The 15,249-nt window shown below is 50.6% G+C and overlaps 1 protein-coding gene across 1 annotated transcript in view; it reads left to right on the top strand.

The window, feature by feature from the left end:
• The window catches only part of LRFN1 (leucine rich repeat and fibronectin type III domain containing 1), a 135,153-nt gene extending 121,890 nt beyond the window's left edge, over nt 1-13,263 (top strand). Inside the window, exons 2-3 of the mRNA XM_033158596.1 lie at nt 2,830-4,225; nt 12,393-13,263. Of these exons, the coding sequence (XP_033014487.1) occupies nt 2,850-4,225; nt 12,393-13,263 (2,247 nt within the window). The 5' untranslated portion in view covers nt 2,830-2,849. The remainder of the gene's footprint in view (nt 1-2,829; nt 4,226-12,392) is intronic.
• The last annotated feature ends 1,986 nt before the right edge of the window (nt 13,264-15,249 follow it).

Genomic DNA, 15,249 nt, shown 5'->3' with positions numbered 1-15,249 from the left:
AGTAAGAGGATAAATGTTAGTTTAAAGGTTTGTATATGTTTCCTTTTATTGTGATTGTTTGATTATGTTTTTGTGTTGTGTTTATGTATTGTATTTGTATTTTTATATTGTGAATGTTGTTGTTTATGCTATGTTTTCCCTTTGTCTTAATAGAAAATAATAAAATTTTATAAAAAAAAAAAAAAGAAAATTAAAATTATTTTTCCTTACTTGCTCTGATGATAGTCATTGTTCGGAGGGGGGGCTTTTATCCATTTCGGCAGTCACACCATCAATCAATCAGTAGCTGAACTGGGTTCCACACAGTCACACAAAAACAAATTACCCGAAAAAGTCTCAAAAACGAAACAAAAAAACTCAAAATAAATAGCAAATCCAAAAGCGTCAAATTCAGTGGCACCTTGATTCTCGAACTTAATCTGCTCCGGAAGTCCGGTTGACTGCCGAAATGTTCGAAAACCAAGGCGTGGCTTCTGATTGGTGCAAGCGCCCCGGAAACAATAGCCGACAGCCGCATCGGACGTTCAGCATCCGAAAAATCATTCGAAAACCGGAACACTTATTTCCTGGTTTTCGGTGTTTGAGAACAGAGGTACCACTGTACCTCTTCGTAACAGGTACAAAGGTTACACTATGCATTATTAACCTAAAAATGAGATTGTGTTTATTTTATACGCCATGTAAAGATTTTTAACTGATCCAGTCCTGCCTTGGTGCCGGCAGAGTCTGAGATTGACGCAGGAGACGAGGAGACGTGGGCAGGGAACGTTGCCGTATTTTGAATGGCAAAACAAGAGGAGACATTTGTTGACTTCTACTTTCAACTACGGATCGCTATGGCGACTCTCGTTTTAAATGCCCCTGCTATATGTGGGCTATAGAAGCGGTGATATATTGCCAGTAGCAATGTTCTTAACCAGGCATCCCCAACCTCGGCCCTCCAGATGTTTTGGGACTACAACTCCCATCATCCCTAGCTAACAGGACCAGTGGTCAGGGGTGATGGGAATTGTAGTCCTAAAACATCCAGAGGGTCGAGTTTGGGGATGCCTGTTCTTAACTTTCAACAACAAGATAATAGTGATACCTATTTCTCCATCACTTGCCACACGAGAGTATTTGGGCTGGTGTTCACATCTTTGTGAACATCAGTGTGCCCAGAAAAATTCATTGAACTGTTTAACTTAACATGTACATATGGACTGTCCTTAAGGGCAGTGGGATGTTAACTCTTGCCCTTCCAGAGTCCAAGATCTTGTTGTAATAATAATAATAATTATTATTATTATTTATTTGTACCCCGTCCATCTGGCTGGGTCTCCCCAGCCACTCTGGGCGGCTTCCATCAAATACTAAAATACATTTAAAATATCACAGATTAAAAGCTTCCCTAAACAGGGATGCCTTCAGTTATTTTCTGAATGTCAGGTAGTTGTCTATTCCCTTGACCTCTGCTGGGAGGGCGTTCCACAGGGCGGGCGCCACTACCAAGAAGGCCCTCTGCCTGGTTCCCTGTAGCTTTGCTTCTCACAGTGAGGGAACCGACAGAAGGCCCTCGGAGCTGGACCTCCGTGTCCGGGCTGAACAATGGGGGTGGAGACGCTCCTTCAGGTCTACTGGGCCTTTGAGGCCATTTAGGACTTGAAAGGTCAGCACCAACACTTTGAATTGTGCTCGGAAACGTACTGGGAGCCAATGTAGGTCTTTCAAGAACAGTGTTATATGGTCTCGGCGGCCGCTCCCAGTCACCAGTCTGGCTGCCGCGTTCTGAATTAATTGCAGCTTCCGGGTCACCTTCAAAGGTAGCCCCACGTAGAGTGCATTGCAGTAGTCCAAGCGGGAGATAACCAGAGCATGTACCACTCTGGCGAGACAGTCTGCGGGCAGGGAGGGTCTCAGCCTGCGTACCAGATGGAGTTGGTAGACAGCTGCCCTGGACACAGAATTAACCTGGGCCTCCATGGACAGCTGAACCAGCATCCTTTTAGTTCAGCCACAAGAGAAGGGATTTATACCGTATATAGCTAGTTTAAGATGTTGCTCTGTTGTGATTCTCGGCTGCAGACCAGCTTAGCCAGGTGCCTTAGATCTGAGTCCAATGCACTATAAAAAAATTATTGGGTTACTGGAAACCAAAAAAAAAGTTTACAAACAAACCTGGACATTTTGCCAATTTTTAAAAAATCCGCCCGGACAGAAATTTTAATCCTGAAAAAGAGGACGTGTCCAGGAAAAAGAGGACCTACGGCAGGGGTCCCCAGACTAAGGCCCGCAGGCCGGATACGGCCCAAGGGGCTCATTTATCCGGCCCCCGGCGACCCTCGCCACCCGCTGCCGCCACTTGCTCTTACCAGCGCGGCTGCCCACTTTCGGCTCAGCGGAGCGACAGAAATAGCTTGTGCACATGCGTAATTTCTGGCGCACTTCCGGGTCTGCGGAGGCCCGTGCGCATGCGCACAAGCTATTTCCAGCATTGCGCCGACCCGAATGTGTGCCGGAAATAGCATGTGGGCGCGCGCTCCCCCGCACTCCGGCCTGCCGCACGATCGCCGCTGGAGGAAGCGGCCCGAGGTCCGGTAAGTCTGGGGGCACCTGACCTACGGCAGCCAGACCAGAAAAAGAGGACATGTCCTGGAAAAAGTGGGCATATGGCAACCCTCACAGGGGCAAGGCCCACTGAGAAGAGTTGCTACATACGCTCATGAGGCCTGGCACTCCTGAGCATACCTCGTTTGTTCTGATAAAGAGTTAACGTCACTTCTTCTGTGTGTGATTCATTGCCGACATGCTTCTGTCACCGACTGACGCCTCTCTCCCTTCCCTCCGCAGGTACGGCGTGTGCCGGTACGATGGAAAAGTTTTTCCTGCCTCTTCTGATGCTTGGCACCATGGCGAAAGCTCAGCACTGCCCCGGCCGATGCATCTGCCAGAACATCTCCCCGACGCTGACCATGCTGTGCGCCAAGACGGGTCTCCTCTTTGTCCCGCCCACCATCGACCGGCGGACGGTGGAGCTTCGCCTGACGGACAACTTCATCACCGTCATCCGCCGCAAGGACTTCTCCAACATGACCAGCCTGGTGCACCTGACCCTCTCTCGCAACACCATCAGCCAGATCCTGCCCTACGCCTTCTCCGACCTGCGTGCCTTAAGGGCCTTGCACATGAACAGCAACCGCCTGGCCGCCCTGAAGAACGAACACTTCCGTGGGCTGGGCAACCTGCGCCACCTCATCCTGGGCAACAACCAGATCAGCCACATCGAGCCTTCCGCCTTCGACGAGTTCCTCTCCACCGTGGAGGACCTGGACCTCTCCTACAACAACCTGGAGACGCTGCCCTGGGAGGCCATCGGGCAGATGGTGACCCTCAACACCTTGACCTTGGACCACAACCTCATCGACCACATCGCCGAGGGAACCTTCTCCCAGCTGCAGAAGCTGGTCCGGTTGGACATGACCTCCAACCGGCTGCAGAAGCTGCCCCCGGACAACCTCTTCTTGAGGGCCCAAGTGTTGGCCAACGTGCGTGGGACTCACCCGTCCACCTTGACCATCAGCTTCGGAGGCAACCCTCTGCATTGCAACTGCGAGCTCCTCTGGCTGCGTAGGCTGACCCGAGAGGACGACCTGGAGACTTGCGCTTCGCCGGAACACTTGATGGACAAGTATTTCTGGTCCATCCCCGAGGAGGAGTTCATCTGCGAGCCCCCGCTCATCACCCGCCAGTACTCCTCCAAGGCGTTCATCATGGAAGGACAAGGCGTCAGCCTCAAGTGCAAAGCGGTGGGCGACCCCGAGCCCTCCATCCACTGGATTGCCCCCGACGGCAAGCTGATCCACAACACCACCCGCACGACGGTCTTCGAGAACGGGACCCTGGAAGTCCTCATCACCACCTTGAAGGACAACGGGGTCTTCACCTGCATCGCCTCCAACGCGGCCGGAGAGGCCACGGCTCCCGTCGAGATCTGCATTGTCCCGCTCCCTTTGCTGGTCAACAACACGGGCCACATGAAGGAGCCCGACCCCGGCTCATCGGACATCACCACCTCTGCCAAATCGGGCGCCAACGACACCAAGAACCACCTGGACAAGAGGATCGTGGCCGCCGACCTGACGTCCACCTCGGTGGTCATCCACTGGCCGTCTGAGCGGCACATCCCTGGCATCCGTATGTACCAGATCCAGTACAACAGCTCCCTGGATGACTCTCTGGTTTACAGGCGAGTGATGTGGGTCGGGGCCTGTTGCACCATCCGGGTTGCTGCGGCGTGGTCGGGGCAGTGTCCATGGCTGCCAAGTGGATGGATTTGGGGACAGGGGCCTGTATTGACGTGGGGCATTAATGTGTGTGTGTGTGTGGGTATGAGGGAGATGATAATAATAATTATTATTATATTATACCGTATTTTTCGCTCCATAGGATGCACCGGACCATAGGGCGCACCTCGTTTTTAGAGGAGGAAACAAGAAAAAAAATTTTTTTCTGGTTTTCCTCTTCTAAAAGCCCCTTTTTTGAGGTTCAGCTAAAAGTTTTGCAGCTTTTTTTGCAAAGGGAAAAGCCCTGTTTTTTTGAAGATCAGCTAAACGTTTTGCAGCTTTTTTGCAAAGGGAAAAGCCCTGTTTTTCTGAGGATCAGCTAAAAGTTTTGCAGCTTTTTTGCAAAGGGAAAAGCCCTGGGGTTTTTTAAGATCAGCTAAAAGTTTTGCAGCTTTTTTTTGCAAAGGGAAAAACCCTGTTTTTTTGAGGATCAGCTAAATTTTTTGCAGCTTTTTTTGCAAAGGGGGAAAAGCAAAGCTCCTTTTGCAAAGGGGGAAAAGCAAAGAGGAAAAGCCCCGTTTTTATGGGGTTCAACTCACACTTCTGCAGCTTCTAAAGGAAAGGGAGCCTTTTCTACAGTTTCCAGACAGATAATCTAATCAGCCAGTCCCATGTCGCTGGGGAAACAAACAACCTCCCTCTGCAGCACATTCAACAAAGGAGGGCGGGGCTGAAAGGGAGCCCAGGACTCTTATCTCTCTCCCGATCTCTTGCTGATCAGCTGCTGAGCGGGGTCCTTTCAACACCCCCCTTTCTCTTTGTAAAATAAAAAGCACGGTCCTCTTTTGGCCCCTGGGCAATTCAGCTCCAGGGACCACCATTCAAATCATCAAATCAAATCATTCTTTATTACGGTCAAAGACCAGCTCTTGGGACCACCATTCGCCCCATAAGACGCACAGATATTTCCCCTTACTTTTTAGGAGGAAAAAAGTGCGTCTTACGGAGCGAAAAATACGGTAGTTGTTTCATGGGAGGGCGTTCCACAGGGTGGGTGCCACCACCGAGAAGGCCCTCTGCCTGGTTCCCTGATTCCACTTCTCCCAGTGAGGGAACTGCCAGAAGGCCCTCGGAGCTGGACCTCAGTGTCTGGGCTGAGCAATGGGAGTGGAGACACTCCTTCAGGTATACAGGACCGAGGCCGTTTAGGGCTTTCAAGGTCAGCACCAACACTTTGAATTGTGCTCAGAAACGTACTGGGAGCCAATGCGGGTCTTTCAGGACCGGTGTCATATGGTCTTGGCAGCCGCTCCCACCCAGTCACCAGAACGAGAGAGAGAGAGAGAAATGTCCTAGAATTTATCTTTGTATAGGAACAGAGTTATGGAGATGTAGAAGCTGCAATGATCGATCATCTGGGTTTCTCGCAGGGGGGCTCACTAGGGAGTTGAAATGTATTGAGTTTTTGAAATTGCCCTGCCTCTTCTGAAGTCTGGAATCATACTGTTGTGAAGTTGGAAGGGGCCCCCAAGAGGTCATCCAGCCCAACCCCCTGCCACGCAGGTTATCACAGCGAAATAATCCCTGACACATGGCCATCCAACCTCTGCTTATAAACCTCCAAGGAAGGAGAGTCCACCACCTCCCGAGAGAGTCTGTTCCCCCCAGGAAGTTCTTCCTAACATTGAGTTAGGATCTCCTTCCTTGCCATTGGAATCTGTTGGTTCAGGTCGTTCCCTCCAGAGCAGCAGAAAACAAGCTTGCTCCATTTTTCACAGGACAGCCCTTCAGGTATTTGAAGTCATCTATCACGACATCTCTTAGTCTTCTGAGTGATAAACCGTTGAACGTAGGGACTGAGCAACCTCCCACCCAAGTCTCCAAAGAAGTCCATCTGAGTGAGATCAGCCCCGCGATTTAATTAATTTTTGTTCTTCTGAATGCCTGAGCTATTGTTTCCCACCGTGCATTATTCCATACAGTTTTCTGAGCTTTTACTCAGAAGTAAACCCCACCGACTTGAGTGACACAGACTTTGTAGCTGGTCCTGCAACCTGCCAGCACAACCCCACCTTGTGCACTTCTCCTCCAAAGTAAGCCCAACAGAGTCCCGTTGGGCTTACTCCCAAGTAAGCACGTGCACATTGCGCAGGCTCGCAGCCCGAATCCATGCAGGTTTCGATCGGCGCACGGCTATTGTTAAATTTCTCGCCGTGTTATGGCATTAGGGATAATCATACGTATTTACAATCTTACGAGTAATTTGACTTAATTATCGTTATGTGGGGTGCTAATTTTTGGTGGGTGTTTTTTTAATAGTTACTGTTGTTTTCGTAATGGGCTGCCTTCAGCACTGGCAACAAAGGAAGGGAGGCATTGAAAAAGATTAATATAAATGAATGAATAAGGCAGCGGAAGGAACTCAGGAAATGTTTTTGCTGGGGAAATGATTTGAAAGTGGGAAGGTGTTTGTAGGAGCTGGGTGAGCAGAGAGGAGAGGGCATAGAGCAGGCATCCCCAACCTTTGGCCCTCCAGGTGTTTTGGGCTACAATGCCCATCATCCTTGACCACTGGTCCTGTTAGCTAGGGATCATGGGAGTTGTAGGCCAAAACATCATGGGAGTTGTAGGTCAAAACATCTGGAGGGCCGAAGGTTGGGGGTGCCTGGCATAGAGAGTGAGGTTGGTGAGAGTGTGGTGCTGATGTCGCCAAGGTTGCAGGTTCGATCCCTGTAAGGGACAGCTGTATATTCCCTTTCCCCCCCTTTTCTTTGAATTTATTACAGTCATAATGCTTCATGTTGCGTTTTTTCAGGTTAAGAACGCGGCAAACCCGGAAATGTTTACTTCTGGGTTTTGCCGTGCACGCAGAAGAAGCGTTTTGCGCGGTTCGCGCATGCGCAGAAGCGCTCCATCACGCTTCGCGCATGCGCAAAGCGCCACTCTGGTTGTGGACTTTTTGGGGTGCGAACGGCACCCCGGAACGTATCTTGTTCGCAACCAGAGCTACCACTGTGTTTCACTAAATTGCAAAACAGCTTGCAAACAATAAATAACAACAAACAGAATGCACAAACGCAACACAAATCACGTAAAATCCTATAGAAATAATCCGTAAAGCAATTGCAAATTACCAGTGAAACAGTCAGAATCTACGAACCACGATGAACCAAAGAACTAAAAAGAGAGCTAAAAGTCCTATTGTAGGATTTGCAGAGTACAACAATATTCATAAATTATAAAACAATATGAGCTAAGGAAATAGCAACCCCCCAAAAAGCTAAGCAGGGTTGGATTCATACCCTCCCCACTCCTTTGACTCACAATCTTAATCTCATTTGTTCTGTTCATTCAAAGACACATGCACGTCCCTGCATTGCCGGGGGGTTGGGCTAGATGACCCTTGGGTTCCCTTCCAACTCTACAGCTCCATGATTCTATGATTTTGCATGCAGAGCAGGTGCTCCACCACTGACCCACCAGCACGCCCCCCTCCATTTGCCTCCCTGAGTCGATCCCCTGCTTTGACACCCTCCCCTTCCAGAGATCCGCCAGCCAGCCCGGACGATCCCACGCAGCTTATCTCCTTCACTCCTGCCACCTTGCAGCCGTCTCTCAGGGAAGGGGAGAGCAGGAGAGGTGGAACAGCTGCTCATACCAGGAATCCCTGCCAGGAATTGTCACAAAGCCAGCAATAAGATTAAAGCAGAGTTCAGGTGCAGAGGCAGGGAAGCAGCCACGAAAGGAGCCTCAAAGGCTTCCTCCTTCCATGCTCAGCATGGCAGCGTTAGAATCAGAGAACTGAGGATCATCTAGTCCAACCCCCTGCAATGCAGGATTTTTTCACCCAATGCAGGGATTGAACCCATAACCTTTAGATTCTTCTTCTTCTTCTTTGGTGATCCCTCGTAGCCAAGTAAGATTGTCTTCCATAAACACGGACTTCACAGTGAGTTCGTAAGCGACTGCGGAGGCCAATTCTGGATCCACACGTCCTTCCACAGTGGGGACATTGGTTTCTGGGCAGGAGTTGATCACGGTGTGGATTTGCCAAGCGTGCCTTCCTCTTGGCATGTTTCTCCCTTGCGTCCTGAGTTCGAGTGTCTTCAAAGCCCATGACGCCTTTGGTAAAGGCTGTTCTCCAACTGGAGCGCTCGCAGGCCAGTGTTTCCCATAGAATCATAGAATCATAGAGTTGGAAGAGACCCCAAGGGCCATCCAGTCCAACCCCCTACCAAGCAGGAAACACCATCAAAGCATTCCTGACAGATGGCTGTCAAGCCTCCGCTTCAAGACCTCCAAAGAAGGAGACTCCACCACACTCCTTGGCAGCAAGGGATGGGCAAAAAAGAGACCCAGTGGCCAAAGTCTTGGAGCCTCAACTTCAGGATCTGTCCTTCCAGTGAGCACTCAGGGCTGATTTCCTTCAGAATGGATAGGTTTGATCTTTTTGCAGTCCATGGGACTCTCAAGTGTCTCCTCCAGCACCAGAATTCAAAAGCACCCATTCTTCGGCGATCAGTCTTCTTTATGGTCCAGCTCTCACTTCCTCATACCCACCATAATAGGGCCACACTTTATCGTAATGTCAGAATGCTGCCGTTGTCCCTGGAGAATGAGTTCGTAAGGAGAGCCTAGGTCCAGCAGGCTTGGGAAATCACACATTCTGGCTTGGAAGGGCCCCGATCCAATGCACGTGGATACGGAAACATTAAAAGTGCCTGCTGGATCAGGCCAAAGACTCATTATTCCAGCATCCTGTTCTCACAGTGGCCAAATACCCCTAAGAACCTAGGAATCGGGATAGACTGCCTCTGGAGCTGGAGGTACCATAAGAACCCAAGAAGGGCCTAGATGCTGGATCAGGCCAATGTCCCATCTAATCCAATATCCTGTTCTCACAGTGGCCAAATAGATGCCTCTTCTGGGAAGCAGGAGCCAAACACACTTACCCTCCCCCCTCAAGCAATTTCCAGCTTCTGGTATTCCAAAACTTGACAGTGGAGGCAGAGCACAGCCATCCTGGCAATAATAATAATAATAATAATAATAATAATAATAATAATAATAATTTATTTACGCCCTGCCCATCTGGCTGGGTTTCCCCAGCCACTCCCGGTGGCAGCCAACAGATTAAAAACAGAATAAATCATCAAACATTAAAAACTTTCCTAAACAGGGCTGCCTTCAGATGTCTTCTAAAAGTCCGATAGTTGTTTATTTCCTTGACATCTGAAGGGAGGGCGCCACCACCGAGAAGGCCCTCTGCCTGTTTACCTGCAACCTTGCTTCTCACAGTGAGGGAACCACCAGAAGACCCTCAGAGCTGGACCTCAGTGTCCGGGTTGAACGATGGGGATGGAGACGCTCCTTCAGGTCTACCGGGCCTTTGAGGCCGTTTAGGGCTTTCAAGGTCAGCACCAACACTTTGAATTGTGCTCAGAAACGTACTGGGAGCCAATGTAGATCTCTCAGGACCGGTGTTATGTGGTCCCGGCGGCCACTCCCAGTCACCAGTCTAGCTGCGGCATTCTGCAATAGTTGTAGTTTCCGGGTCACCTTCAAAGGTAGCCCCACGTAGAGTGCATTGCAGTAGTCCAAGCGGGAGATAACCAGAGCATGCACCACTCTGGCGAGACAGTCTGCGGGCAGGTAGGGTCTCATCCTGCGTTCCAGATGGAGCTGGGAGACAGCTGCCCTGGACACCGTCAGAAGCCACAGAATCTGTCCAATCCTCTCGGAGGCAGTTTCCCAAGGACACAGATGGAGAGAAGCTTGCCCATCCTCTCCCGATGATTAATTCACCCGTTCCAGAGGCGCCATGTTCCGGCAGTGGGAGACAGATGCGTAGAACCGGCAAGACCTGGTGCGGAGGCCCAGATACCTTGTTTCTTTCAAGGCTGGCGCTGGCTAATCCTTTCCGCTGGCAGGATGATGGATCCTGCTCTCTCCCCTTCCCCGGCCAGATCAATCCATCTTCACGCCAGGTCGCCCGGGCCACGTGCGATCTGTGTGTTTCTTCCCCACCCCCCATATCCTCTCCCCCCCCTTTCCTGCCTTTCCCACCCCCCAGAAAATTGCAGCTGTTGGCGACACGGTTCTATAATTCTTGGCTAATTGCCTGCTGCTCCTCAGGCCTCTCCATCACCCGCTCCTGCTAATAAATGGGAACTAATCGAGTGCTCTGCAGAAATGCAGCACTTCAGCAGTCGGTGGACCACTTTGCAAGCCTCCGCCCCCCCGCCTCTCCCGCACGGATCCTCTGCATCCCTCGGCTGCCAGGGCACAGGAAGGTGCCAAGCATCTGTCTTGTCCTGCCCCACCTCTCTTTCATTTTACTTTATTTTAAATTTATTCACTATATTTTTCGCTCCATAAGACGCACCCCCTAAAAGTAAGGGGAAATATCTGTGCGTCTTATGGAGCGAATGGTGGTCCCTGGAGCTGAATTGCCCAGGGGCCAAAAGAGGATCGTGCTTTTTATTTTACAAAGAGAAAAGGGGGTGTTGAAAGGACCCCTCTCAGCAGCTGATCAGCAAGAGATCGGGAGAGAGATAAGAGTCCCGGCTCCCTTTCAGCCCCGCCCTCCATTGTTGAATGTGCTGCAGAGGGAGGTTGTTTGTTTCCCCAGCGACATGGGACTGGCTGATTAGATTATCTGTCTGGAAACTGTAGAAAAGGCTCCCTTTCCTTTAGAAGCTGCAGAAATGTGAGTTGAACCCCATAAAAACGGGGCTTTTCATCTTTGCTTTTCCCCCTTTGCAAAACGAGCTTTGCTTTTCCCCCTTTGCAAAAAAGCTGCAAAACGTTTAGCTGATCCTCAAAAAAACCAGGGCTTTTCCCTTTGCAAAAAAAGTTGTTAAACTTTTAGTTGATCCTCAAAAAAACAAGGCTTTTAGAGGAGGAAAACCAGGAAAAAAAATCTGGGTTTCCTCCTCTAAAAACGAGGTGTGCACTATGGTCCGGAGTGCCCTATGGAGCGAAAAATACAGTACTTGGTTTTTTCAAATTACAGCTTTACCATCACATATCCAACATACAGCATCATTGCCACCATCAATTTGATTTCTATACCACCCTATACCCGAAGGTCTCAGGGCGGTTCACAAAAAATATCAAATACGTAAAATCAAAACGAAACCAACAACCCATTTTTTTAAAAAAAAACAAAAACTTTTTCCTTTAAGACTAATTGCAGTCGTTAACAGTCGTCAACTGGTTTTCCACACACCCATCAGCCAATCCCCCATTCCCACCCCCCTTCTGAGTAATACCCCTCCCCACTCTCTCACTATATTTAAGGGGTCTGGTGTCTTCTGTTTCAGTGTATCTGAAGAAGTGTGCATGCACACGAAAGCTCATACCAAGAACAAACTTAGCTGGTCTCTAAGGTGCTACTGGAAGGAATTTTTTATTTTTTATTTTGTTTTGACTACGGCAGACCAACACGGCTACCTACCTGTAACTAAATTTATCTTTCCATTCTTGTTTTGTTGGAATTATTTCTTTTCCCCCCAATTTTTTTGCGATCAGGGTTCTAGCTGCCGCCACAGCATACAAGAATAGTTTCTTATCTTCTCTGGCTATATCCGTATCAGTTATTCCCAACAAAAAGGCTTCTTCTTTCCCCAAAAAATTATACTGCAGCCACAGCATACAAAAATAATTTCTTATCTTCTCTAGCTATAGCCGTATCAATTATTCCCAACAAAAAGGCTTCTGCTTTCCCCCCAAAATTATACTTAAATATTTTTTTTCATCTCTTCTAAAACCAGATCCCAGAAGCCCTTAATTTCTTTTCACATTGCCACCACATGTGTAGAAGCGTGCCCTCCAATCGATTGCACCTCCAACATAAATTAGATTTAGTTTTGTACATTTTACAATTTTTTAGTAGAGTCTAGGGCTTGCTGACCAGAAGGTGCTACTGGGAGGATTTTTTTATTTTTTATTTTTTGTTTTGACTATGGCAGACCAACCCGGCTGCCTACCCGTAACTGATTCTATGATTCTGTGAGAGTCCCATGTGTGAATGAGGCCCGTGAGAGAGGAAGGGGCGGCTGGGTGCTGTTCTCAACCATCGATTCGTTTGATCCCAATGTCTCCTTCTCTCCCCCCGCCCCACCCCAGGATGATCCCTCCGTCCAGCAAGACCTTCCTGGTGAACGACTTGGCGGCCGGCCGGGACTACGACCTGTGCGTCCTGGCCGTCTACGACGACGGGGTGACCTCCCTGACGGCCACCCGGGTGGTGGGCTGCGTCCAGTTCACCACGGAGGGCGAGGCCACCCAGTGCCACTCCCTGCACACCCAGTTCCTGGGGGGCACCATGATCATCATCATCGGGGGCATCATCGTGGCCTCCGTCCTGGTCTTCATCATCATCCTCATGATCCGGTACAAAGTCTACAGCGGGCAGGAGGAGCACAAGAAAGCCAAAGTCAGCAACGTCTACTCGCAGACCAACGGGAACCAGCCCCACGCCCTTCCCCGCTCGGCCTCCAAGGACAAATACGAGACTCTCCAAGAAGTGGCCTCCAAGGAGCCACCTCCGAGGGGGGACGCTGCGGGAGATGCCCCCAGCCGCCAAGACGTTGCCTTGACTGAGCTGGACAGCCGAGGAGGCTCCAAGATGGCCACCAGCCTCCAGACGGTGGCCATCTTGTCTTCTGACGAAGGGCAGGCGGAGGGCGGCCTGAGGGGCTCGACGGTTTCCTTGTGCCTGGTCAAGGACGCCGGGTCGGGGCCGCCGTTGCGGGCCAAGATGGGCGGCGGCGGTGGCGGTTTGGGGGGGTTCCCCCCTCGCGAGTTGTCCAGGACTCACCACCACCGGCACTCCTTCGACGGGGACTACTCGCTGTTCCAGAGCCACAGCTACCCGCGGAGGGCACGGACAAAGCGACACATGTCCACCTCCCAGTTGAACTCAGAGGAGGACCCCCTGAGCCACCGGAGGGTCACCTTTAGCAGCACAGAATGGATGCTGGAAAGCACAGTCTGAAAAGTGGGGGGTTTGGGGGCGGGGAGGGGGGGTGGACGGACGGACGGACGGACTTGCCGGACGCACAACCCATTGGGGGCAGAGCAACCAAGAAAGGGAGGCAGGGAAGGTGGCCGGGGGGGGCGGGAGGAGAGGAGAGAAGAGAAGCAGGCCGAAATATTCACAGGGGGCGGGGGCGGATCCGGCCCGCCCCCCCTCCTTTGCCCCCCAACCTCTTCCGCAATTGACCGCTTGTTTCCAGAATCTTCTGCAGCGGTGCCTTAACCGAGCCACAAAAAAAGAGAGAGAAAGTGAGAGAGAGAGAGAGAGAGAGAGATAAGGGGGGCTGTGGACGGTTTTAGGGGTGCCAGGGCTCGAGAGCGCTGGGAAAGGGGGAGGGGGGTTGGGGGGGTTGGGGGGAGGCCAAGGAAAGACACATATGCACAGATGACACGAAAAACTAAACAAAGATCCTTTTTCTTTTCTTTTTTTCTTCCTTTCCTCCTCTTTATGCATTAATAACTGTTCCAATAAAAAGAAAAAAGGAGAGAAGTCGGGGGGGGGGAATTATTCCAGGAGGGAACTGATCATAAGACCACAGGAAAACTTTTTCTGGGGTGGTGGTCCGACTTAAGGGAAGGGTTTGGGGTGGGGGTCCCCCTTCCCATTTGCTGCAAACCCCACCCCCCACAGGACCCACGGAGACAATATTCGATTACTATATTTATTGTATCTGGCTGGTCTAGATAAAAAGAAATTCTGTGTTTGGTGTGTTCATTCATCGGAAAAAAGTCATTTGAATTCGTGGACCGACCCCCCACTCCACCCCCCCCACCCCCGATTTCCCTGCCTTCGCCCACATTTCCGCCAGTCACGCCTCCCTCCCCACTCGCCCAAAATCCATGGTCCTCCATCTCAGCTGCCCCAATTCCAACATTGGTGACATCCTGACCCCACACCCCTTTCCTTTTTCCTTAAACCCTTTGAAATTGACCCTGTTCCCACCCCCCCATATAAAGTCACGCGGGACCCCTCCCTCCTTCCTTCCTCCCCTGCAACTTCCCCCTCCAAAATGCCCCCCCTCCTGTGCCCTCTTCTAACTTCTACCCAAACCATGACTCTCTTATTTCTTTTCAAGGTCAACCCCCCCCCCAAAAAAAAAACGTTTGAGTGTTGATGAACACAAGTTTTTACATTAAAAACCTGTGCCTGCCACACCCGGCCATCGTCCTGACCTCTTTGTCCCCCCCTCGCCCCGCCATCATCCATTCCCCGCCCTCCCAGTTCTCCCAGTGCCATCCAGTCCCTCTTCTTCCATCACAGGGTGTGGCTGCTTTTTCGGAGGTGATTAAATCTTTTGTGTGTGAACTGCAGCCCAGTCTGGTTTATGTTATTCCTGGGGTGGGGGGCGGGATATGGACTCTGGGGGGTGGGGTTGGAAGTGGTGGCAAACAGGTCCAAGGACGCCCCAGGTAAACGCTGCAATCGATTTCAATCTAATGCATTTGCCAGAATTGTAGAACGGTAGAGATGAACGAAACCCCGGGGGGTCATCTAGTCCAACCCCCTGCAATGCAGGAATCTCAGCCCAAGAATCCCTGGCAGGAGGTCACCCAGCCTCTTGTTTCAAAGCCTCCAACGAAGGAAAGGCCACCAACTCCCCAGGTCTTCTGTTCCACTGTCAAATAGCTCTCATTGTTGGAAACTTTTTCATGATACAGTGGTACCTTGTATGTATGGAAGTGAGAGTTGGACCATAAAGAAGGCTGATCGCCGAAGAATGGATGCTTTTGAATTATGGTGCTGGAGGAGACTCTTGAGAGTCCCATGGACTGCAAGAAGATCAAACTTATCCATTCTTAAAGAAATCAGCCCTGAGTGCTCACTACAATGACAGATCCTGAAGTTGAGGCTCCAGTACTTTGGCCACCTCATGAGAAGAGAAGACTCCCTGGAAAAGCCCCTGATGTTGGGAAAGATGGAGGGCACAAGGAGAAGGGGATGACA

The sequence above is a fragment of the Lacerta agilis genome, chromosome 8, assembly GCF_009819535.1.
Source record: "Lacerta agilis isolate rLacAgi1 chromosome 8, rLacAgi1.pri, whole genome shotgun sequence".
NCBI classification, from domain to species: Eukaryota; Metazoa; Chordata; class Lepidosauria; order Squamata; family Lacertidae; genus Lacerta; species Lacerta agilis.
This window is presented reverse-complemented; position numbering and strand designations above follow the sequence as displayed.